Source organism: Procambarus clarkii, chromosome 2, assembly GCF_040958095.1.
Source record: "Procambarus clarkii isolate CNS0578487 chromosome 2, FALCON_Pclarkii_2.0, whole genome shotgun sequence".
Taxonomy (NCBI): domain Eukaryota; kingdom Metazoa; phylum Arthropoda; class Malacostraca; order Decapoda; family Cambaridae; genus Procambarus; species Procambarus clarkii.
Window position 1 is genome coordinate 41,623,077 of NC_091151.1, and position 25,699 is coordinate 41,648,775.

A 25,699-nucleotide genomic window follows, 5' to 3' on the forward strand; every position below is an offset into this window, starting at 1 on the left:
GTGTTCCTGAAACAACCACCAAAGCAAGAACCTGCCCAACTGTTCCGTCTATAACCAACAAAGACAAGCCTACACCTGAGCACCTCTCAAAGGGTGATCCGAGCATTCCAGGCTGTATCTGGGAACAACAACAACACCATGACAAGAACGCTACAACGAAAGTTCAAACAGGGAAAGTTTTTTTTTGGGGGCATATTCCCGGTGGAACCTGTTACAATGAAAGCGTGAGATAATGGCGGAAATATATAGGTCAGGTACCAGATGACATAAGACTGGGGGAGGGGGGGGGAGTGAAAGTTTTGAGAGAGAGAGAGAGAGAGAGAGAGAGAGAGAGAGAGAGAGAGAGAGAGAGAGAGAGAGAGAGAGAGAGAGAGAGAGAGAGAGAGAGAGAGGACTCACCTAATAGTGTCTGTGTATGTGGGGTTCTTGCTTAACAATTTCTCTTACGATATTGTGGCTGGATCTCATTGTATCATCTCGATATTTATAGATTCATCAGGTTCTTGTGATGGCATTGTGCATGGTGCTTGTCACGTGGTCAGGGTTCTAGAGAGACAGTACTGACCAAGAGGCTTCCCACCACACACCCTTTGTTGCTGTTGGACAGGTAGACAGGAATAACAGGGAAAGCGCCCTCAGTGGATATGGGAGCACCTAGGCGACATAGTCACTGTCAGGGGTGATCGAGGTCTCAGAGTGGTGAGACTACGTCACTAATGGAGTCCCCACAGGGTTCAGTCCTTGGACCTATCCTGCTTCTGATATATGTAAACGATCTCCTAGAGGGAATAGACTCGTTCCTCTCAATGTTTTCAGTTGGAAGGAAAATTATTAGGAGGATTAAGACCGAGGAAGACAGCAAAAGGCTACAAGATGACCTAGATAAACTGATTAAATGGTCCAACAAATGGCTACTAGAGTTTAAATCGCGTAAATGTAAAGTAATGATGATAGGTGCAGGGAGCAGAAGGCCAGACACATTTCTTCTTCTTCAAATGGAAGACGAAATCCTCTACGAAACGAACAGAGAATAGGATCTAGTTGATATCACACTGATCCTTGTCTCCTGAAGCCCACATCAAAAGGATATATCATCTGCCAGATACCAATCATGGTAGTCAAAAACCAACCATAGTAGTCAAGACCCAATCATGGTAGACAGGAACCAATCACGATAGACAATCAATCATGACCCGAGAGTTGGGAATTGAAAATTGAAATAAGTTTATAGAGGCATAAACACACACAAAGGGATGAGGTAGCTCAAGCTATTCTCACCGCGTTCACTACAACGTGTTCACATATTATATATATATATATATATATATATATATAGATAGATATAGACACACATCACAATCAACATATTACCGAACATTCTGAGAGAGTGCTCCCGAGAGAGCGCTGGTGGTACATATGGTTACCAAGGTAACGGAGTGCATGTGCTGTGAATGCAGTTTTAGCGAGCTTGAAATTTCAACATGATTTTGTGGCCTACACATCGCTGTTATCTCGCTGTTATCTCCCTGCAAGTCAGAACCTGCTCAGGTCTTTTGTCGCCTTAAGAGTGCTTCCGATAGTGAACATGATCACCAGGTCACATGATGGTGACTGTAAACATGACCACCCACCCCTCTCACTATCTTTTTTGACCACCCACCCCTCTCACTATCTTTTTTTTTCAAACTCCCCCTCCATCCCTATTACAAACACACACACACAGTGTGACCCCACACCTTGACCCCACTCTTACTGACCCCACAAGCACACACACACACACACACACACACACACACACACACACACACACACACACACACACACACACACACAGACACTGTCCCAAGACCTCACCAGGGATGCAGTAAAATTCACCTGAGGGTACAAGGCTAACCTCTTCTACTTTCTATAAGTGCAAAACTACAGGCAGCTTATGTAACTAGTAATAGACAATGGATATATAATGTATTATATATACACACACATATATTCTAAATATAATGAAGTTCATTATGGTATCTTGTGCTGGACTTTAATTCAAATGTTAATTTTATTAACACAAGATAATCTCGATGTAACGTTCGATACGAAACAGTAAACTTTGAACGTAAAAACTTTTGATACTTGGTAGTTTTTAGGATTTATTTTTAAATAGCAATAGAGAGAGAATTCAACAAAAAGTGGGACTTTTTTTCTGTTTGTGTGTGAGAGAGAGAGAGCGAGAGAGAGAGAGAGAGAGAGAGAGAGAGAGAGAGAGAGAGAGAGAGAGAGAGAGAGAGAGAGAGAGAGAGAGAGAGAGAGAGAGAGAGAGAGAGGGGGAGGGGTCATGCGTGCGTGCGTGTATACGCATATATCTGTACGAGCGTGCGTGCTCGCATATGCGTTTCCAAAATAGGCGTAAAGAGGCCTAGCGTTACCGCAGCACACACACACACACACACACACACACACACACACACACACACACACACACACACACACACACACACACACACACACACGTACGTCCCATCTGGGCCAATTAACCAACACTCTCAGTGCAGAACGAGCTATTGAGAACGCTCCGCTTGTCCCCCCCCCCCAAGGTAAGGATAACTGGACCATAGAGAAGGTCCAGCCAGTCTTCCACATCCCCAACAGCCAGAGCTTGAAACAAATCTATTATATTCCCTTCCTGCAGGTCGGCATTCAATCCCCGATGGCCCAAGTGCTTCTTAACTTCCCAAACAGTCGCGCATACCAAATTCCTCAAAAGATATCAGAAAATTGTTGAGTTTTCTCTATATTTAATGGGTGTGTCGTAAGTTCACTATCACTTCCGGCTAAGTACTCTCGCCGTTTGAAAACCTTGGAAACCGTAAGCGTAAACCTCACTCGGTAGGTATTCACCTAGTTGTGTTTACGGGGGTTGAGCTTTGTCTCTTTGGTCCCGCCTCTCAACCGTCAATCAACAGGTAGGTGAGCTGGTGGTGGATCAGTGCGCTGGAGGAGCGGTCAGAGAGCGCTAACATATATTTCTCCTTCGCATTGGTAAGGAGGTGAAGTTAAGGTTAGGAATGTGGGTGTGGGAGGCCGGCTTGTTGGCCCTCACCTGTGGAGTGCTGGCGACTTGTGTAGGGGGGCGGCGAGAAGGGGGACCCGTTTGTTGTGTGTGTGTGTGGGGGGGGGACCCATTTTCTGTGGGCGGGGGACGTGTTTGCTGCGGGGGAGGGGGGTCCATTTTCTGTGGGTGGGGGACCCGTTTGCTGTGGGCGGGGGATCCATTTTCTGTGGGTGGGGGACCAGTTTGCTGTAGGGGGAATCCATTTTCTGTGGGCGGGGGACCCGTTTGCTGTGGGCGGGGGACCCGTTTGCTGTGGGCGGGGGACCCGTTTGCTGTGGCGGGGGTCCCTTTTCTGTGGGGGACCCGTTTGCTGGGGACAATTGCCAGGGGAAGGACCCGATATACCTCACCCTGGTACAAAATTACCATCAAACATACAAATTAGTTAATATCTCTACCTACTCCATTTGTCTGTAGGTACATTAAAATTCATCACGATGGATTCTAACTATTTTGTCTTCATAAAAATGCAAGTTAGTAACAAGAGTGAGGGCTAGTGTTGATGGGAGAGTGTGAAAGGAGTTATATAAGGTCTATTAAACCTCAGCAGGGTTATAAATGTCACCACAAAAGCTTATTGGCCAACCAGCAATATATATTATATATATATATATAAATATATTATATATATTCATGAAACACATTATTCCATCATGGCGGCTTTGGATATATAAAAGAGTTTATGGACTCCGAACCACTATACGAGATTGTTTATACCAGTAATAACCCTTGGGTTGTGCTGTTTACAGGCTTGTAAACAGTTTAATAAATGTAAACAAAGCCGCCACTATTGAAGAAAGATATGTACGGGTTTCGCAAGTGGTGGGGGGGTTGTAAATACTTGTTGACTCCTGGTCCCTGTAGTTCTAAAGGGGGTCATTAGTTTACACAAAGTCTCAAGAGGAACACTCAGCATCGGTCACTATTAATTACCCTTGACAGCCATTGACCCCAAAACACCCAGCAAGAAATAGATACGGCGTCCAACAGTTACATTCAGGGTAATCCTCTTCTTGGTATATATATCCTGTTCTTCCAAGTGAATATATCCTATTCTCGTTGTGTATATCCTTATTTTTCTCGGTGTATATATATCCAATTCTTCCCGGTGAATATATCCTGTGTCAAACCGTGAGGAAGATCTGGGAGCTCGTGTCAGTATCCAAAACATAGAATTGGCACACACAACTCTCATATCTTGCATATTCTCCGGTTGTAATATGTGGAACTTGCCGGTAGAGTGCCAAGGGCAAGCCCACACCTGACTGAGGTATATCATCCTGAAATACGGGATGATGACCCTAAAAAGTTCATATGTTAAATACGGAAACACGGGATAATGACCTAAGAAACTTATGGTTAATTCTGAAACACGGAATGATGACCTTAGATACCAACGAAATAGTGAAATCCGGGGCGTTGTTTGACCCGAGATTTTAACGTCACACAAGTAGTTATCCAAGCTCCTCTAAATGACTCGTCCTCCTCAATGATGACAGCAGATATCCTACAGCGCGGAGCTCTTATCAGCCTCCCCCCCAAACTTGGAGGAAAACTTTAGTAAAACTATATACACTTGGGGGACGTCACAACCAGGGTACGGGACACACAGGAAAGTGCCAACTACAGAAGGTGTCGGGAAATTGTATCAACCCCCTTAAAATGTGGGACAGTTGGAAAAAAAGTTACGGGCTCACCATAGCCCGTGCTACATGGACACGTCATTCTGAGTAGCTAAATCTGAAACAGGAAAAACAAAAATTTCGTGTAGAACAGTTAAAGACTAATTATAAAAATCATCAAATTACCTTGATAAACTTGCCTTGAATGACAAAAAAGTTTATCAAATTGATAAACTTTGTCATACATGATTTATTTGTAGGGTTATGTTGGCTCACTAAATATTGTATCATTAAACAATAACTTGAAACTCGAATAAACTGCAATAATTTATTTCAAGAATTGTTTAAAGAGGTGTGTGCAGCGTGAGCCAACATTAGTGGTGCCAAGGTAGTGTTTGTAGTAAGGAGTAGGTCACGGTGAACCCAAGACTTGCCCACTCATTTATGTCGAAAAAAGTTTAAATGGGAATAGTTTATCAGGCCAGAATATTGAGCTTTATAAATAGTCAAAAATAAAGACTACTTCTTTCTTAGTACTTTCACTCAATGGTGACTCTTACTATTTAGATCATTTTAAACGAGTTTCGTATAATTGTGAATTAACAGATTTGCTATTTACTGGGATAGATAGATAGATAGGCTTCAATTTAGAACTGATATTTCCTGAAGAAAACTGATCCATCATGATTAGTTTGAAGTATCCAACTGTTTTTCGATGTTTGACCCCAGTCTGTCTAGAGTGGTTGACACAGCGACAGCCTTGCTCTTTGCTGGGTTGGCGTTCAACTATGATTCAAGTGGTTGGACACCACTCCTTCACGCTAATCTCTTATCCCAGCCCTTAGTCTGTCTCATATCCTTTCCAAGTGTTGTATAGTTATACTGGCTTAGCAGATTAAATCATGCATTTAGGTGTGAATCATGCACAGTGAAAACACAATAGTGAAATATATAGTGATATATTAAGTGAAAACTTAATATATCTATTAAGAAAATCTTTGAAGCACGGAGGTGGATTGGAACCAGCGTCCTGAGTCACGCTAGGTGCATAATTTTTTTTCCATAATATGAGTTATTTTGGATTAATATAAATAGGAGCTGCCTCTTATAGTTTTTAGATTATCTATACTCTCAAATTCTTGTCTACGCTGTGGGGCAGGCAGACTTTTCGGCCCATGTTGGACTTGATAATGGTCCACGATGGACCGAAACGTCGTCAATTCCTTTATTCCCACGTGTGTGTGGGTTGGGTGCCTATGGTACAGTGTAACTCGGGGCTCATAGTTAGCGTGTACCTCTAGGTGGTGGTGGTGTTCCAGGGGTCAAGGCTGTATTCCTCCTTTATGGTAACAAGTTGCGTACCACATAATTTGCACGAGGAACTGATTATAGAACAAATCTGCAAAAAGATAATCTAACAAAGATAAGACTGAGAACACTAAGTTAGCAAAGACTAAGTCTTTCTTCAAAAAACAAACGGAAAGGAACAACTTCAGACAAATAATATTGTACAAGTTTTATTAGCAAAATAAGATATAGCAAATGCTCGCGCAGGCAAACATTTATTGGTTTAGAACATTGAGAAAACTAGTCTACAAGGTAGCTGCCAATGGGGTCAAGAGCCCTCCACTAGAGGTCACCCGTGCTTACCTCTAGTGGAGGTAAGCACAGGTGACCTCGTGCCAGCACGAGGTCACAATTGACCTCGTCCAACACGAGACAAGGCCTGGCATGGAACAAACTGGTCCAATAAATTGAAGGCCTGGCATGGAACAAACTGGTCCAATAAATTGAAGGCCTGGCATGGAACAAACTGGTCCAATAAATTGATCAGAGTTTAATGACTCATTACACTGGCTGCACTATTTGATCGTACCATGAATCCCACTGACTTTTAAACATCCAGCCGCTTGTGAATGTGGTATCCAACAGGGTAGATATATATATATATAGCCATCAAGGTGGTTTAGTCAACCCGTCCTCCTCATAGCACGTCGCATTTTGACGTATAATCTACCCAAGGCCAAAAATTATCGTACTAGAAAATGGTAGCGGCTCGCGGAATTGACATACCTGTCCCGTTTTCTGTTTTGGGTCCTCTGGTAGGTTAGGATAAGGGCACTTTAGTACGACAATTTCTTGACGTTGGGAACGCTGGCGAGAACGAGCTGGGTAATTAGTCATTGGGCTAATACGTGGATCATACATATCGTTATGTATACTGTATATAAGTACCAGTATTCAACGGCGGATCCTTTTATGTATTAAAATCGACCTAACCTAACCGAACAACCTCTCATCCCTACGCCCACCTGGAGACCGTACAACCTCTCCCCTCCCCCCATATCCACCGACGGACCGAACGACAGCATCCCCCCCCCTCGCCCACCAACGGACCGAACGACAGCATCCCCCCCCTCGCCCACCAACGGACCGAACGACAGCATCCCCCCCCCTCGCCCACCAACGGACCGAACGACAGCATCCCCCCCCTCGCCCACCAACGGACCGAACGACAGCATCCCCCCCCCCCTCGCCCACCAACGGACCGGACAGAAATATAGAAAATTTCTCACAGAAATATAGTTCTCTGAACTATGAGTTGACAACTTTTCCCTCTCTCAACGGACAGAATGTCAAGAGAGTATTTTCAATTGCATTATCGACCAAGATATATTTGAACCAAGAATATAGAATTGGTGTATGGATTATACACCCTTGCCAATATGTCGATTATAGGTCCCAGGTATTTTCATTCGTAATGATGTATTTCTATTAAATAAATTGTCTTATTTAATTAAATAAGTATTATTTTATATTTTCCCCATAATGCCATCCATACGTGATAGAATGATTGGTCTCATTGGTCCTTATTTTCTATACTTTAACTCCAGGGGAGACTCAACAAGACCAGACCATCGGGCGATCGGTGGCGGACCCCCAACTAGAAAAAGATGACCTCGCACTTAATGGCCCTGCGGTCGATCCCAGTGACCCTGCTGCGTCTGCTGCTGCTGGTGGTGCTGCGGGAGTCCGGCGACCACAACTACGACGCCTCCTTCAAGCTGCGCAACCAGTACGACTTTGTCATCGGTAAGACACCCGCGGTGCACCGTGTCTTAGATGCTGCGTGGCATGTGATGTTTTGTTAGAGTGGGAGATGACGGCTGCTGGGAGGGGGGTCGATCTTCTCAAGATTATTCATGTAGAACGGTTTTAGCCTTGGGCACCGTATCTGCCCAGGCCCCCCACACCTGCCCAGGCCCCTACACCTGCCCAGGGCCCCCACACCTGCCCAGGCCCCAGAAAGCAAAGGCAGGTTTGTATGGCTATTTGCAAGATAGGTTTCACTCGAGAGTAGATATTGTGAGGGGCTGAACGTTTTCAAATTTAATGCGAGACGAAGCGATAACAAATTAACAATGAACAGAAGCGACAGAGTCATAAAAATGAGCAAAGTGATCAGATGAGCGCAAGATATGACTGAGAAATTGATTACAGATTAATAGGCTGCGAGGAGCATAGAGTGCATATCATATATTTTTCATCGAGACAACTTATACATAAATGACACATGACAACACACTGTCAATTAGGTGCTCGTGGCAATTATGGACTTAGTAAAAGTTTATTATGACAAGGCTGTTAGACAAGGACTTTGGAGAGAGTGATGAGCATGCATGGAGGTGACAGAGTGATGTGAAATGTTGTGACACATTTATACACAGGTATAAATGAGTTAATAGTATAGTAAGAACCTGGGATGATTTCTCGAGTAGATAATATACGCCACAATTGAAAGATGTCACTTTAGCTATTCAATATACCTAGATGGGGTAATGTGGGAAGCCACGATAAGAATGTTGCTAGAAGTATAGACCTAATAATATGAATATTTACAGCATATAAAGCCTAATGAATGCAAATGTTTCAATTTTTTACAGTGTAGACAAGATGATCTCTTGATGGAAGTGCATAAACGGACACTATTAAAATTGAATAAGGTGAAAAGTGGTGGTGAAGGCAAATGGAAATTCAGAAGCTAAAAATAAATGGGAATGACAGTGTTAAAAGTGGCCAACTGGTTTATATAATTGGGATGGGTGCTTGCTCTGAGTCAGTACTTGTGCAATTGGGGTTAAGAGCAGCCTGGGTCACTCCAAAAATGAAAGTTCCATGACCAGACGATTTAGTTTCGTGTTGGGACCTATAAACCTCTGGGTGGTTATTAAGGCCTACACACTTATGGTTGGTTATTAAGGCCTATCAACGTACAGAGGGTTATTAAGGCCCATTAACGTTTGGAAGGTTATTAAGGCCTATCAACGTTAGCAACGTTATTAAGGCCTATTAACGTTTACAGGGTTATTAAGGCCTACCAACGTTCAGAGGGTTATTAAGGCCTCCAGACTATTACTGACCAAGCGGCAGGTATACAGTATAGGCTTGAACATAGAGTATACTTCAGTCCAGGACTAAATGTTTATACACCGAAAAATGGTTTACACTCCCCCGGTGTATATATCTCTTGGTTGGTATTGAGTTTACCCAAGAACACTGTAGTTCTGAACATAGGCCACGATTCATCAAGCATTTGTGTGTCCTCTTACGAAACCTGTTCATCTTTTCTCGATCTCGGCCGCATAGTTCGTGTTTATTAACATTTTCTGAAAGCCCCGAAGCGTCACGAAGTTGTCCATAACAATAGCGTCGGGTTGTGAAGTTTCAGAGCCGAAAAATGATTGAGGAAAGAGGCAACCCGTCCTCGACTCAAGTCGATTACATCCAGCGGTCGACCCCACACACGCATTCAGAAATTTTAACATGCTTTTCATTCAAAACGGGAATTTTCTCAAATATAAATTAATATTATAATATATTGTGCATATACTGGCATAGGTTAGGTTAGGTGCTTAGGTTCTGTTGGCGATTATTTGTATTTGTAGTACGTGGGTGAAGCATTTGCAGCGTTGTGGTTCGAACAAAAGTCGTCAGTGAAGCACTTGTTCCGGAAGTGTTCGAATGTCATCAGTTGTGAGTCGTGTGTAAACCGTTTTTCATTCATAAACAGCTGGGGTTTGGCGGGTGCATGGAATCACTTTTTGGTCTTAGTTTGGAGGACAGGCTGAAAGATGTTAAGTTTCGTATTGAGAAGCTATGGTTTGATTCCTTGGCTGAACGAGACGTTTGGGCACGTTTTCGTACAACACGTGTCTGATGCCTCTGTTCACCCAGCAATAAATATATAAATATCTGGAGAGTTAGTCAACTTGATGTGGGGGGGGGGGTTGTACCCTGGGGAGGGTCAATAATTCTACCTTAAAGATGGAGGGGATCTCGATATAAGCCTAATGTATATATATTCACAGGTTGAATGTACCCTGGACAAAATGATTTGTTAAAAGAAATTCCCTTTATGTAGGGTAAACTGAACTAAACTATCCTTGATCTTCCTCTCTACTACACAGTGGAAGGGTAAACTGAACTAAACTATCCTTGATCATCCTCTCTACTACACAGTGGAAGGGTAAACTGAACTAAACTATCCCTGAACTTCCTCTATACTACACAGTGGGAGGGTAAACTGAACTCAACTATCCCTGATCTTCCTCTATACTACACAGTGGGAGGGTAAACTGAACTAAACTATCCCTGATCTTCCTCTCTACTACACAGTGGGAGGGTAAACTGAACTAAACTATCCCTGATCTTCCTCTCTACTACACAGTGGGAGGGTAAACTGAACTAAACTATCCCTGATCTTCCTCTCTACTACACAGTGGGAGGGTAAACTGAACTAAACTATCCTTGATCTTCCTCTCTACTACACAGTGGGAGGGTAAACTGAACTAAACTATCCCTGATCTTTATACTACACAGTGGGAGGGTAAACTGAACTAAACTATCCCTGATCTTCCTCTATACTACACAGTGGGAGGGTAAACTGAACTAAACTATCCCTGATCTTTATACTACACAGTGGGAGGCGGGTCGGCAGGGAGCGTGTTAGCGGCACGCCTGACAGAGATCGGGGAATGGAGAGTGCTCCTGCTGGAGGCTGGAGGCACCCCTCCAGCAGAGAGTCATGTTCCAGGCTTCAACCAGCTCCTCCTCCAGGGTGACGCAGACTGGAACTACTTCACCACTCCTCAGAGCAAGTCCTTCAATGGTTTTACTGATAATGTAAGTTGGGGTGGAGAGAGCGAGAGAGCGAGAGCGAGAAAAAGAGCGAAAGTAAAAAAGAGCGAAAGTAAAAAAGAGCGAAAGTAAAAAAGAGCGAAAGTAAAAAAGAGCGAAAGTAAAAAAGAGCGAAAGTAAAAAAGAGCGAAAGTAAAAAAGAGCGAAAGAAAAAGAGCAAAAGAAAAAGAGCGAAAAAAAGAGCGAGAAAAAGAGCGAAAGAAAAAGAGCGAAAGAAAAAGAGCGAGAGAGAGAGAGCGAGAGAGCGAGCAAGAAAAATGCCACAACAAACTCACAAATCCCCCTCTACCTAACCTTACACGCCTCAGAAATAAGAAATAAAACCAAACCATTCAACATGCTTCCAACGTAATAAAAATGATTTTCTCTCTAACAGCGTATCCCTTTTCCACGGGGACGGGTTATAGGCGGGTCCTCAGTCATCAACTCCATGTTCTATGTCCGTGGCAACCGACGCGACTTCGACCACTGGGAAGCGATGGGTAACCCAGGCTGGGGATACAAGGACGTCTTCCCTTACTTTAAAAAGTCTGAAGACTACAGAGGCAAGGTCAACAAGAAAACAGGTAGGTTATGTGAGCGTTTATACATGTGGATGATTGACTCTTTATATTAAGTGGACACCTGTGTGTTTAATATATTTAAAGTAAAGAATTTAATTTGAAGTTTTAATGAGGTAATAATTGAAAGTTTGGACCCTTTTCAGTTACATTTACAGGCTTAATTTGTCCAGTTGTATATGAAATTTAAAGACAAATTTCATTTCAAATGAAATTAAATACTTCAAGAGTTACCACCACGATATAAAATTATAGTTTCGACTTCCCAATGAATCACAGCTGTTCAGTAGAGCATAATTTGCCTTATGAAAATTACTTTTGATATCAACACGAGCAATTGACGAGTATAAACCTTTATCCCAGCCCATCTTCACGGGTACGGCGGACCCCTGACGGTGGAGAACAAGAAATGGAGTACCCCAGTACTGAAGGGGTGGCTGAAGGCTGGGAGGCAGCTAGGATACAACCTAGTGGATCCCAGCGACCCTGACCAGATAGGTGAGTTCCCCCCCCCCCCCCACCTCTTCTTCCTTCTCCCCATTTTCAGTGAATACGTGATTACCATATATTGTCCGGCTTTAAAAGGGTAGACAGCTCAAGGTCCTGCATCTGTCAGTCACATCTACTTTTTCGTACTTATCGTATTTCTTTTTAAAATATTTCGAAGTTGCACACCGCCTCGTTTTGCAACGCGTTCAACGCTGAACGCTTCAGTCCGGAGTAATTACATTTTCCTTGTGTCTTTTGTTGATATCCTTCGATAGTTTTGAGAGTGCCCACCTGCAGGCAGTTCTCAAGAGTAAGTTGACAACATAGCTCTGTGTCCTAACATAATGAGAGAGATTCAAGTGTGCCCACTACAACATCCCTGCGTATTTCCTCTTATGTCTGGCGAATGCTTCGAATAAGATTCTTATCACTTTTCTATGCATATAATTGGATAAATTATACAGTTGTAGATGTTGCAAAGAAGCTCGAACTTTATTTACATAGTATTCTGGTAACAGTTTATAGTCTATAGTCGCTCGTATTCTTCCTTAAATATCCAAGTTTTTATTAAGTGATATGTATCGGTGTACCAAATTTGTCGGCGAATATCTATACCTCAGCGTTAACTTCAGTCCAGAACTGTGTACAGGAGAGTATCCCGGCACAGGGCGTATGTTTACAGGCAGAAAAGGATAAAAATGTGAACTTGGGAGACGTCGAGTGCCATTGACCTCATTACTGATAACCGAGTGTGTTGAAAGGACCGAGATTAGTGCAGAGTGACTTACTAACTCTCAAAATATGCGTATCAAGGGTGGTACCCCTGCTCCTCGGTACATTTGCACGCGTTAACTATAATCCTGGACCATGTTCAGGACTATATATAGACTTACTGGTTGGTTGGTAAGCTATTGTGGCGGCCTTTATAACCCTCCGGCGGTTGGAAGGCCTAGAGCCCAATACCAATCTAACTCCTGTCAAAACGTACGCTATCAACCTATGTAACGACTATCGCTGCTCCAAACACTACCATAACTGGTGTTAAGAGCTGCTGCTGTTAACTTTCCAGGCTTCTCTGTGGTGGACTTCACATCGAGGAACAGCCTGCGTTGGTCCACGGCCGAAGCCTTCGTCAAGCCCTCGTCCTCCAGACCCAACCTACACGTCGTCCTCAATGCACACGTCACTCAGGTGAGTCAACGATGCGAGCCGCACCTCGACGCGTCATTAAACAAGAGCCACGTGGAGAGGAAGCTCTTGTGTACACATACACCTGTCTCAATATATGTTGACAATGCACCGAGCACTTCACTAGGCTATTCACGAAATATTATCGGTACGACAGTTCACGAGCTGAACAGACTTGTTGACATCCTTGCCAGCAAGGCCGAACGTAATAGTAAATAAGAGGATGATCTGCAAGCAAGGGGCCAGATTCATGAAGCAGTTACGCAAGTACTTACGAACGTGTACACCTTTTCTCAATCATTGACGGCTTTGGTTACATTTATTAAACAGTTTACATGCATGAAAACTTCCCAATCAACTGTTGTTATTGTTATAAACAGCCTCCTGGTGCTTCGGAGCTCATTAACTGTTTAATAATTGTAAAGAAAGCCGCCAAAGATTGAGCAAAGATATTCAGGTGCGTAAGTGCTTGCTTAAGTGCTTCGTGAATCTGGCTCTTGGTTACCCAAGGCCGCCTCTAAAGCCTCCAGGTGATTAGTTACAATTATCAAGATTAAATTCACTCAAGCCACACAACCAGGTTTTAAAACCGCACTACTATTTGTTATATATTTAATTTATATATCTTAAATTTTATGCATGGCAATCATTCATATAATTTAAGTATGTGATCATACTTAATGATCTGTCAAGATTCCACATGACAATTATCAGAACAGATTATACCATTCAGTAACTAGACTATACTTAGGTTGCATCAGCTGGTATACCACAACAGCTTAAATGCTCAGTGGGAGTCAACACAAACCACCATTTATCAGGTATTTATAATTATCTTATACAAAATAATTCCCTCCATTTCAGATTTTGTTTGACGACTACAAAAGAGCAATAGGTGTCAATTTCCAGCACAGGGGCAAGGTACGTCGGCTCTAATGAGCTGCTACAATCTTTTACTTCAAGGTTTAAAAGCTTCGGAATTAAGTTCACGCAGTATTGGAAAAAAAATTACTTGTTATGCATAATAAGTCTTCAGAAAAGAATACTAAATATTTTACTGATGGTTTTATTTTTGAAAATAGCTTTATAGTGTAGTAAAGGTGTGATTTAATAGCTTAATATTTTTATTCATATGAGTAACAACCTACACCACCCGAGACGATCTCATAACTCATAAGCTTACTCATCCACACTCATAAGCTTACTCATCCTATACCCATCACTCCAAAACATACCCACCCAGTATTTCCACTGACACACCCTCCCATCCCCACACAAATGGAGGCCCCCCCTCCAACCCCCACACATGGAGCCCCTTTCCCCTGCCTCCCCCCCACACCCGGTAAACTCTCGCCCTCCCCCACAGGTAAAGTCAGTATACGCCAGGCGGGAGGTGATCTTGTCTGCTGGCGCCATCAACTCTCCGCAGATCCTGATGCTGTCTGGCGTGGGACCCGCCGACCAGCTTTACCGCCACGGTGTATGTATCCCTATTCTTACCGCCACGGTGTATGTATCCCTATTCTTACCGCCACGGTGTATGTATCCCTATTCTTACCCCCACGGTGCACGTATCCCTATTCTTACCCCCACGGTGCACGTATCCCTATTCTTACCGCCACGGTGTACGTATCCCTATTCTTACCGCCACGGTGCACGTATCCCTATTCTTACCGCCACGGTGCACGTATCCCTATTCTTACCGCCACGGTGCACGTATCCCTATTCTTACCACCACGGTGCACGTATCCCTATTCTTACCGCCAGGGTGCACGTATCCCTATTCTTACCGCCACGGTGCACGTATCCCTATTCTTACCACCACGGTGCACGTATCCCTATTCTTACCGCCACGGTGCACGTATCCCTATTCTTACCGCCACGGTGCACGTATCCCTATTCTTACCGCCACGGTATACTTATTATTTTGTTCTTTATTTACCATTTTCTACCATTGTATTAGCATTTTTTTTTTAATATACTCATGTTGTGGTGGACACAGAAGCAGTTTCTCATGTTTTATTTCGCTTCTCTGTGTTTACTTCTAAACATTCTGAACAGCAAGCATAAAACGTAAATAAAACGTTTTTACATAAAAAAAAAATTAACGTACCCAGCAAATTCATGACGTAACCAGAACGTTTATTAACGTTATTTAAATGTTGGAGAAACGTAAAATTTTATAAAAAAAAAAAAAACGTTTGGTGAGAACTCAGTCATCGAGAACATGAAAACGTCTAAAATGATAACGTTTTGCACCTTACCCATCAATTCTGAAACGTTCCTTGGTTGACTCTGGCAGATTCCCCTGGTGGCCAACGTACCAGGCGTGGGCCATAACCTGAAGGATCACCCGTACCTCACCGGGCTGGCCTGGACCATCAGGAATGGTTCCTCCTTCAACATCCTCGACAACGTCAACCCCAGAGTTCTCCAGAGGTACATCCACGAGAGGGACGGTGAGTACGACTGTGTGTGTGTGAGAGAGAGAGAGAGAGAGAGAGAGAGAGAGAGAGAGAGAGAGAGAGAGAGAGAGAGAGAGAGAGAGAGAGTGAGTGAGTGAGTGAGTGAGTGAGTGTGAGAGAGAGGAGTAGTAGCAGCATTTATGCACTGTAATGTTATATACTGACTTATTCTTATTCTAATGTTTATGATATAATTCTTTAGCAAACACAAACACTCTGTAACTGTGTCACTGAAAGCAAACTGGAAATTAATTACAAATGTTTTTGTTGTGTGGGTGTGTGTAATTACCTAAGTGTAGTTATAGGATGAGAGCTACGCTCGCGGTGTCCCGTCTTCCCAGCACTCTTTGTCGTATAACGCTTTGAAACTACTGACGGTTTTGGCCTCCACCACCTTCTCATCTAACTTGTTCCAACCGTCTACCTCTCTCTTTGCAAAAGAAAATTTGCTAATATTTTTTCGGCACCTCTGTTTTCTTTTTCTGTTTCACGCCACCCACCATTTTGAATCTGTGTCCTCTTGTTCGTGAACGTGATAGTTTCAGGAATTCCTCTTTATCAATCTGGTCTATAACTTAGTATTTTGTAAGTGGGGATCATATCACCTCTCTTCTATCTTTCTTAACACGTTGTACTGAATGGGGTGAGAATAGCTTGAGCTACCTCATCCCTTTGTGTGTATTTTACCTCAATAAACTTATTTCAATTTCAATCTTTCTGGCATGTTTAATGCCTCTTCTCTTACCTACTGTTTTTCAGTTCCAGAAGCCATTTTGTAGTATGCCGTTGCACCTTTTCCAGTTTATTTATGTGCTTCTTGAGATTTGGCCACCATACAACTACTGTATATTTCAAATAATGGTGGATCTCCTTGTTCTAGATTTGTCCCAGAACAGCCTCTTGTGTGGGACTATCAAAAGCCTTTTTTTAGGTCCAGATAGACACAGTCAACCCAACCACCTCTTTCCTGTTATATCTCCGTGGCAATATCATAAAACCTAAGTAGATTTGTTACACAGGATCTTCCTGTTCGAAAACCATACTGGCTGTCCGTTATTATGGCATTACTCTCTAGAAGTTCAACCCATTTGGCTTTAACTATATTTGTGTGTGTGTGTGTGTGTGTGTGTGTGTGTGTGTGTGTGTGTGTGTGTGTGTGTGTGTGTGTGTGTGTGTGTGTGTGTATTCACCTAGTTGTGTTTGCGGGGGTTGAGCTTTGCTCTTTCGGCCCGCCTCTCAACTGTCAATCAACTGTTTACTAACTCTCCTACTAACTACTTTTACTCCTAACTACTTTTTTCTCTCTACACCACACACACACACACCCCAGGAAGCAGCCCGTGACAGCTGACTAACTCCCAGGTACCTATTTACTGCTAGGTAACAGGGGCATTCAGGGTGAAAAACTTTGCCCATTTGTTTCTGCCTGGTGCGAGAATCGAACCCGCGCCATAGAATTATGAGTCCTGCGCGCTATCCACCAGGCTACGAGGCCCCACCAGGTGTGTGTGTGTGTATTTACTATTTGTATCTGTAGAATTGAGCTATTGGCCCCCGCCTTTCTAACCAATTTATGTTTCCTCTATTATGTCTACTTCATATATTTATCTTACACATGCGCGCGCAGACAATCCCAAGAAAGCGACCCGTAGCAGCTGTCTAACTCCCAGGTACCTATTTACTGCTAGGTGAAAACAGGGGCACCAGGGTGAAATAAACTCTGCCGGGGATCGAACCCGGGCCCTTAGGACTACGACCCCAGAGCGCTGTCCACTCCGCCGCAAGGGCCCCGGTAAACAATGAGTTAAGACAACCAAAGCTGCACATGAGAAACACATGACAGTCCGACTCTCAAAGAAACCAACTGCTTACGTGCTTGTATTTCAAGAGACGTGGGCAACCACAGCTCCTCCTTGGCTCTCACTATCACATGGTAGACCTTCACACACCTCTCACTATCACACGGATCTCACTATCCCACATTAAACCTTCACACAACTCCCACTTTATTTTGTTTAAATTTGGCCCCGAGGGGCGAGTTTATTGGGCAGCGCCACTCATCCTGGGAGTGGACACACCGCCAGTGACAGTATTGGGCAGCGCCACTCATCCTGTGAGTGGACACACAGCACTAGTGACAGTATTGGGCAGCGCCACTCATCCTGGGAGTGGACACACCGCCAGTGACAGTATTGGGCAGCGCCACTCATCCTGTGAGTGGACACACCGCCAGTGACAGTATTGGGCAGCGTCACTCATCCTGTGAGTGGACACACCGCCATAGTGACAGTATTGGGCAGCGTCACTCATCCTGTGAGTGGACACACCGCCATAGTGACAGTATTGGGCAGCGCCACTCATTCTGTGAGTGGACACACCGCCATAGTGACAGTATTGGGCAGCGCCACTCATCTTGTGAGTGGACACACCGCCATAGCAGCATGTACAACACTCCCCAATAGGAAGAAAACCCGCTGGGTTGTTCATCCTGTCACTTGTACCCAGACACAGCTGGGACTTGCTTAACTGTCTCTAGTGAACAGCTCCTCAAACAAGATTAACATTTGTCAACACTTAAAATCTTACGTTATCTTGCGGGTGCAAAATAGGGGTCATCTCTAAAGAACAGTAGCAATGTTTGACAGTGTTTTCCTAAGTCAAACAATTTGGGGTTTATTATTTTACACATTTCTAATGTCCCTCAGGTGTTCACAGTTTCTTAGATGGTGGTCAAGGCGGTGTCCATCACTCTCGTCACAGATTCTGCAACTTCGCTGCTCAACTGTTGTTTACATCCCGTATCTCCATGGATATTTGTATCCAAAGCGAATTCTTGCTATTACCGAATCTCTCCCGCGGCCACCTCCTCTTCCTCCGTAATAATTGGGATTACCAGCTACAACCACATTGTACGATCGTACACATTGACTAGTTTGTTCGTCTATCCTCCTTTCCTCAGTAACCTTGTCACGGTGATGTTGCCTGACGATACCTCTAGTATGTAGCGGAGTCTTGGGTATGATGTATTCAATGTGGTCACCTTCAGCGCCCTCAGCAGCTCTCACCATCACTCGTTGAACATTCATACGACTCTCACAGGTATACGTTCAACATTCACAAGGGCCCCCCCACACTTACGGCAGCCTACAACACGCGTACATAGACAGGTGACCTCCAGCTTAACGATGCAACTTATACAGGACCACTGACCTACTGCTCTCTTTCTGTCATACACCCATCACACTACCCCCCTCCCCCCACTCTACCCCCCTCTCAACAACCCCCCCCCCACTCTACCCCCCCACTCAACACCCCCCCCCACTCTACCCCCCACTCAACACCCCCCCCACTCTACCCCCCCACTCAAAACCCTCCCCCACTCTTGATGCTGGGGACACAGATGAGCCAGAGATCCACCAGTATACAGTTCTTCACCGTAATAGTGGCAGGAAAGTAGACACGACCTACAAACAAAAAATAGATCCGAGTTGTATCCAATAAGCAGCTTCAAAACGAAATACAACAAATACAACGAATGAAAGTCATTGCGTTAACTGAGAAGGAGATTGAAAACCGGGGCTAGGGAGCTATAAGCCAACCCTGTACATACATCTCAGTTAGCACACACACACACACACACACACACACACGCACGCACACACACACACACACACACACACACACACACACACACACACACACACACACACGCACGCACACACACGCACACACACGCACGCACACACACACACACACACACACACACACACACACACACACACACACCTACGGAAGCAAAAGTTCCCTGCACTTCAAACCCCAATATCGACGCAAATACTAAACGCCAACCACCACAAGTTGCTATCCACGACTGCCCAACCTTACTCCCTGCTCTCAGAATCAGGAAGTGTACAGAAGCCAACCTAAGTAATGATTGCACGAATGAAAACAATGTCGAAACGACAGGTATGTTATTTTCTTAAGGGGCGTGGTGGTGGGGGGGGAGGGAAGGGGTGGTATAGGTGGTGGTGGGAAAGAATGAGAGAAGAGGGAGAGGGGGGGATTGGCGAAGAGGGGGGGGAGAAGGAATGAAGGGTCTTTAAGGGGGTGAAGGGTTAATCCCACGAGGTTAGGGGTGAGAGAAGGGGGAGTTGGGAAGGGAGGGAGGTAGAGCGGATTGAGGCAGGCTCTGAGGGGAGAGAGAGAGAGAGAGGTAGAAGACTGTAGGTAAGGCAGGTAGGGAGATCACGTAGGGAGGACGAACATGGGGAAGGGAAGGGAGAGAGGAAAGGAAAGGGAGAGAGGAAGGGAGAGGGGAAGGGAGAGGGGGAGGGAGAGAGGGAGGGAGGGAGCGAGAGCAGGAACAGGTTCCGCCGGGACCAGGTAGCCATTACTGCAGACTGCTCTGCCAAACTGGTAAGAATTGCCTTTCACTTTCATAGCTGAACTGAGACACACCTGCGGAAACGCGCGCGCGCACGCACACTCACAAACACACACAAGCTTGTGTATTTGTACACAAATACACGCACACGCAAGCACAGGCACAATCACGCACGCATGTACCACACAAAACAAGCACATGTGCATTCACCTAGTTGTGCAGTGTGCATTGTGCAGTGTGTGTATTCACCTAGTTGTGTTTGCGGGGGGTTGAGCTCTGCTCTTTCGGCCCGCCTCTCAACTGTCAATCAACTGTTACCAACTATTTTTTTTCCACCTCCCCCCCCCTCCCCAGGAAGCAGCCCGTGATCGCTATTTACTGCTAGGTAACAGGGGCATTAGGGTGAAAAACTCTCTCCATTGTTTCTCGCCGGCGTCCGGGATCAAACCCGGGACCACAGGATCACGCGCCCAGCGTTCTGTCCCCTCAGCCACCGGCCCCTGTGTGTATTTTATATATATATATATATATATATATATATATATATATATATATATATATATATATATATATATATATATATATATATACACAAGTACCAATATAAAGCTATAAATATTTAAATTCAAATATTTATTTTGAAGAATTAATACTTGTAGTTTATGGTGTGTACTCACCTATTTGTGTCTGCAGGATCCAGCAATGACTCTTGGGTCCCGCCTTGGTGTGTGTGTACTCGCCTAATTGTGCTTGCGGGGGTTGAGCTTGGGCTCTTTGGTCCCGCCTCTCAACCGTCAATCAACTGATATACAGATTCCTGAGCCTACTGGGCTCTATCATATCTACATTTGAAACTGTGTATGGAGTCAGCCTCCACCACATCACTGCCTAATGCATTCCACCTGTTAACTACTCTGACACTGAAAAAGTTCTTTCTAACGTCCCTGTGGCTCATGTGGGTACTCAGTTTCCACCTGTGTGTGTGTGTGTGTGTGTGTGTGTGTGTGTGTGTGTGTGTGTATTACTTGGAGCATGTGAGCATTGCCAGCACGAGTGTATCGTCTTATAAAAATAAAACCGAATAGATTTTTGAGACGAAAGTCACTGGATTAGGTCAAGGTCGAGGAGAATGAACAGTAATATAATTATAAGAACCAAGAGTTGGGTTATATTGACGGAGTGAAGGACCATCAGGGGATCGAGCACCGACCCTGCAACAAGAGCCATTTAGAATGGACAAAATACTCCATATATTATATATATATATATATATATATATATATATATATATATATATATATATATATATATATATATATATATATATATATATATATAATTTTCTCCCAAACATCAAAGTTACGAGCTCCAATTTTCAAAAAATCGACAGAGACAAAGGCTTATAGAAATACAAGGCAAGCACTATCCCACAAAGTTCACGAGGATTATTTTATCAAAGTTCGTGTTGGTCTTTTAAGAGAAACACAATGGGTTGGTCGTGACCCTGTACTGAATCGCATCGAAAAATATTTAAGATGTCGTCAAAATCATATTTGCTCACTAGGCTAGATCTATCCCCTTGGCCTGGTTGGTAGAGCGAAGGTCTGGCCGCTTGCGTGGGTCGGCGTTTGGTCTGTTGTTTAAGATTTGCTACCTGGAACAAAAAGTTCCAAGTAGCACGGGCTATGGTGAGCCCGTAGGGGTGGTCAATCTGGTCTCCTCGTCTCGACCAGGATATCTACGGTGACTCTAAGATCGTCCCAAGTGGTTTGGGTACTGTTCCTTCACTCCACCCTCATAGCCCAGCTCCTTGTCCTCGTATCCTTGTCTCTTGATATCATATCCCAGTTCCTTGCTCTCATATCTCAGTTCCTCGTTCTCATATCTCAGTTCGTCGCTCTCATATCCCAGCTCCTTATTCTCATATCCCAGCTTATTGTACATATATATATATATATATATATATATATATATATATATATATATATATATATATATATATATATATATATCCCAGTTTCTTGCCCCTCATATTCCAACTGTATGCCCTAATATCCCAGCCCAATATCCACCTTATCCTTACACACGCTGCAGTCATACTGACCCAGCGCTTTCTCCTCATAATTACACTACCTTACTGGTCAACAAGACCGCCTTGAATGTTAAAAGTTGCAAACAAACACTGAATATGCTAATAACTTCAGGCAAACAATGCCGCTTGTGCTTGGTAAGTGGGAAGAGCTGTCAGAATTTTACCTTTCCGAGAAATGGGAAGAAAAAAACAATGTTTTAATACGATTAGGAGAATATTGATAGCGGAGGCTGGGGAATATATAGAACTATCTCTCTCTCTCTTGCTTGAAGGTCTATCATCTATCCTTGTCGTCACCCCTCCCATCCTTTCCCTTCATCCTGAAGGCCTGTTCAACGTCAATAATCATCGAGGTCTCTCCCTTCCTTCCTTCCTTTCCTGAAGGTCTTAAATCTCCCCCCTTCCATTCGTAGGTTTCTACTCTCCCTCCTTCCCTCTCCTTCCGCAGACCTTAACCCTCTCCCTCCTGCCTCCCTCCTTCGAAAACGTCTCTACTTCTTCTTGAAAGTCTCTCTCTCTCTCTTTCTCTCTACACTCTCCCTTCCTCTTACACTCTCCCTCCCTCCCTCTCTCTCTGCCTCCCTCTCTCTACACTCTCTCTTCTCTCTCTACACTCTCTCCTCTCTCTCTACACTCTCTCCTCTCTCTCTACACTCTCTCCTCTCTCTCTACACTCTCTCCTCTCTCTCTACACTCTCTCCTCTCTCTCTACACTCTCTCCTCTCTCTCTACACGCTCTCCTCTCTCTCTACACGCTCTCCTCTCTCTCTACACTCTCTCCTCTCTCTCTACACTCTCTCCTCTCTCTCTACACTCTCTCTACACTCTCTCCTCTCTCTCTACACTCTCTCCTCTCTCTCTACACTCTCTCCTCTCTCTCTACACTCTCTCCTCTCTCTCTCTCTCCTCTCTCTCTACACTCTCTCCTCTCTCTCTCTCCGTCTCTCCATACCCTCCCCTCATATACCCCCCCCCCCACACACACATGCTATTGTTCATGCAGGCTCGATACCAACAGCAACGTTGCAGGCGTACCAAATTCTGATGCAAGATGCAGCCAGAGAATACCTGCAACAACTACAACACACGCACGCAACACACACACACTTACACTTACACTTGTTAATATTCCGCCCTATATCACTAACCAGTTTGATAAGAGGCAAGAAAAAACTCATTACCATGAATGAGTTAACTGTCTAGGGAGACAGTATAGAGTCGTTTGGTCACCTTGTAAGACAGTATAGAGTCGTTTGGTCACCTTGTAAGACAGTATAGAGTCGTGTGGTCACCTTGTAAGACAGTATAGAGTCGTTTGGTCACCTTGTAAGACAGTATAGAGTCGTTTGGTCACCTTGTAAGACAGTATAGAGTCGTTTGGTCACCTGTAAGACAGTATAGAGTGGTGTGGTCACCTTGTAAGACAGTATAGAGTCGTGTGGTCACCTTGTAAGACATTATAGAGTCGTTTGGTCACCTTGTAAGACAGTATAGAGTCGTTTGGTCACCTTGTAAGACAGTATAGAGTCGTTTGGTCACCTTGTAAGACAGTATAGAGTCGTTTGGTCACCTTGTAAGACAGTATAGAGTCGTTTGGTCACCTGTAAGACAGTATAGAGTGGTGTGGTCACCTTGTAAGACAGTATAGAGTGGTGTGGTCACCTTGTAAGACAGTATAGAGTCGTTTGGTCACCTGTAAGACAGTATAGAGTGGTGTGGTCACCTTGTAAGACAGTATAGAGTGGTGTGGTCACCTTGTAAGACAGTATAGAGTCGTTTGGTCACCTGTAAGACAGTATAGAGTGGTGTGGTCACCTTGTAAGACAGTATAGAGTGGTGTGGTCACCTTGTAAGACAGTATAGAGTCGTTTGGTCACCTGTAAGACAGTATAGAGTGGTGTGGTCACCTTGTAAGACAGTATAGAGTGGTGTGGTCACCTTGTAAGACAGTATAGAGTCGTTTGGTCACCTGTAAGACAGTATAGAGTGGTGTGGTCACCTTGTAAGACAGTATAGAGTGGTGTGGTCACCTTGTAAGACAGTATAGAGTCGTTTGGTCACCTGTAAGACAGTACAGGGTCGTGTGGTCACCTGTAAGACAGTATAGAGTCGTGTGGTCACCTTGTAAGACAGTATAGAGTCGTTTGGTCACCTGTAAGACAGTATAGAGTCGTGTGGTCGTCCGTACTAAGCTCTCAGACAAAAAAAGAACTGAAAGCTTCGCTAATGAGCTCTGGGTCTTGACTCTGTAATTCGTTAATGTTTTCCCATCTTGTGTCTATATCCAGTGAATTTCTTTTTCAATTATTTTTCTTGTGTTTTATTTTTTCCACGTTGACCTAGTGTTGGTGTGTGTGTGTGTGTGTGTGCGTGTGTGCGTGTGCGTGTGTGTGTGTGTGTGTGTGTGTGTGTTCACCTAGTTGTGCTTGCGGGGGTTGAACTCTGCTCTTTCGGCCCGCCTATCAACTGTCAATCAACTGTTTCTACTACTACTACTACTACTATTTTTTTCCACACCACACACTAGGAAGCAGCCTGTGACAGCTGACTAACTCCCAGGTACCTATTTACTGCTAGGTACCAGGGTGAAAGAAACTCTGCCCATCGTTTCTCGCCAGCGCCAGGGATCGAACCCAGGATCACGTGTCCAGCGTGCTGTCCGCTCGGCCACCGACTCCCACCACACATCGGCTCTGTGTGCGTGTGTGTGTGTGTGTGTGTGTGTGTGTGTGTGTGTGTGTGTGTGTGTGTGTGTGTGTGTGTGTGTGTGTGTGTGTGTGTGTGTGTGTTTGTTTGTTTTACACACACACAAAACGTTAAATGGAATTCCATCAAGTTCGTCATGAAGGCTGAGGCCTTGAATTGGGAAAGAACATTGGCTAGTCCTATAATAGCTGCGAGAGGTCCTATATATGATCACAGGAGCGTCTGCCAGGACTTCATATGACCTCCATGGTCGCCGAGAGGTAAGGGAAGGGGAAAGATGTAGGGAGGGAGTAAGGGAGAGGGATGGTAGGAGTCCTTGAGCAGATGAAGGGGTGGGGTGGACTACCTAATCAGTAGCTCCGAGGTCTCCCGTGATTGTTGGCAACACCAGGGAAGAGGGTACATGGTGATTGTATCGTCTAAAGATGGTGTGTGGGGGTGATTGAGTCGTGTGCACATTGGTGTGTGTGTGGGGGGGGGGTGATTGTATCGTGCGAGGGGGAAGATCGTGTGTAGTGAAAGTCAAACACAGGTCAAGTCAGGGGCTGTCAAGTTCGTGAGGGTTGGAGGAGTCAGCCAACTAGCTAGCTGCAGACTCCTCCTCTGGCCACCTATCCGGCTAAGTCGGGTGTGAGAGAGTGCCGGTTTACCAACAACCCCCTTAGCCCCTATCCGGCCAGGTCGTGTGAGAGAGTGCCAGACACCGAGAGTGCCTAGGAGTAGGTCAGCTGGTGCCGGAAGAGCCAGCCTGACTAACGAATCGCAGAGAAAGCTGGAGTGATTGTAGAGGTCGGAGGTCCGGGTGAGAATATGCTGATGGGAGGGACATACGTGGAAGGGAAGGAAGAGAAGGAAGGAAGGGAAGGAAGGAAGAGAAGGAAGAGGAAAAGGA

At 44.5% G+C, this 25,699-nt stretch overlaps 2 protein-coding genes across 4 annotated transcripts in view; one reads left to right on the top strand and one right to left on the bottom strand.

The window, feature by feature from the left end:
* LOC123762457 (glucose dehydrogenase [FAD, quinone]) overlaps positions 1–25,699 on the bottom strand; it is a 134,833-nt gene that overhangs the window by 89,322 nt on the left and 19,812 nt on the right. The window lies entirely within an intron of this gene.
* Positions 1–25,699, top strand: part of LOC123762291 (glucose dehydrogenase [FAD, quinone]) — a 57,675-nt gene that overhangs the window by 21,045 nt on the left and 10,931 nt on the right. Inside the window, exons 2-9 of the mRNA XM_045748720.2 lie at positions 7,620–7,818; positions 10,706–10,908; positions 11,300–11,489; positions 11,847–11,981; positions 13,042–13,163; positions 14,025–14,081; positions 14,527–14,640; positions 15,463–15,619. Coding sequence (XP_045604676.2) covers positions 7,680–7,818; positions 10,706–10,908; positions 11,300–11,489; positions 11,847–11,981; positions 13,042–13,163; positions 14,025–14,081; positions 14,527–14,640; positions 15,463–15,619 — 1,117 coding nt within the window. The 5' untranslated portion in view covers positions 7,620–7,679. The remainder of the gene's footprint in view (positions 1–7,619; positions 7,819–10,705; positions 10,909–11,299; positions 11,490–11,846; positions 11,982–13,041; positions 13,164–14,024; positions 14,082–14,526; positions 14,641–15,462; positions 15,620–25,699) is intronic.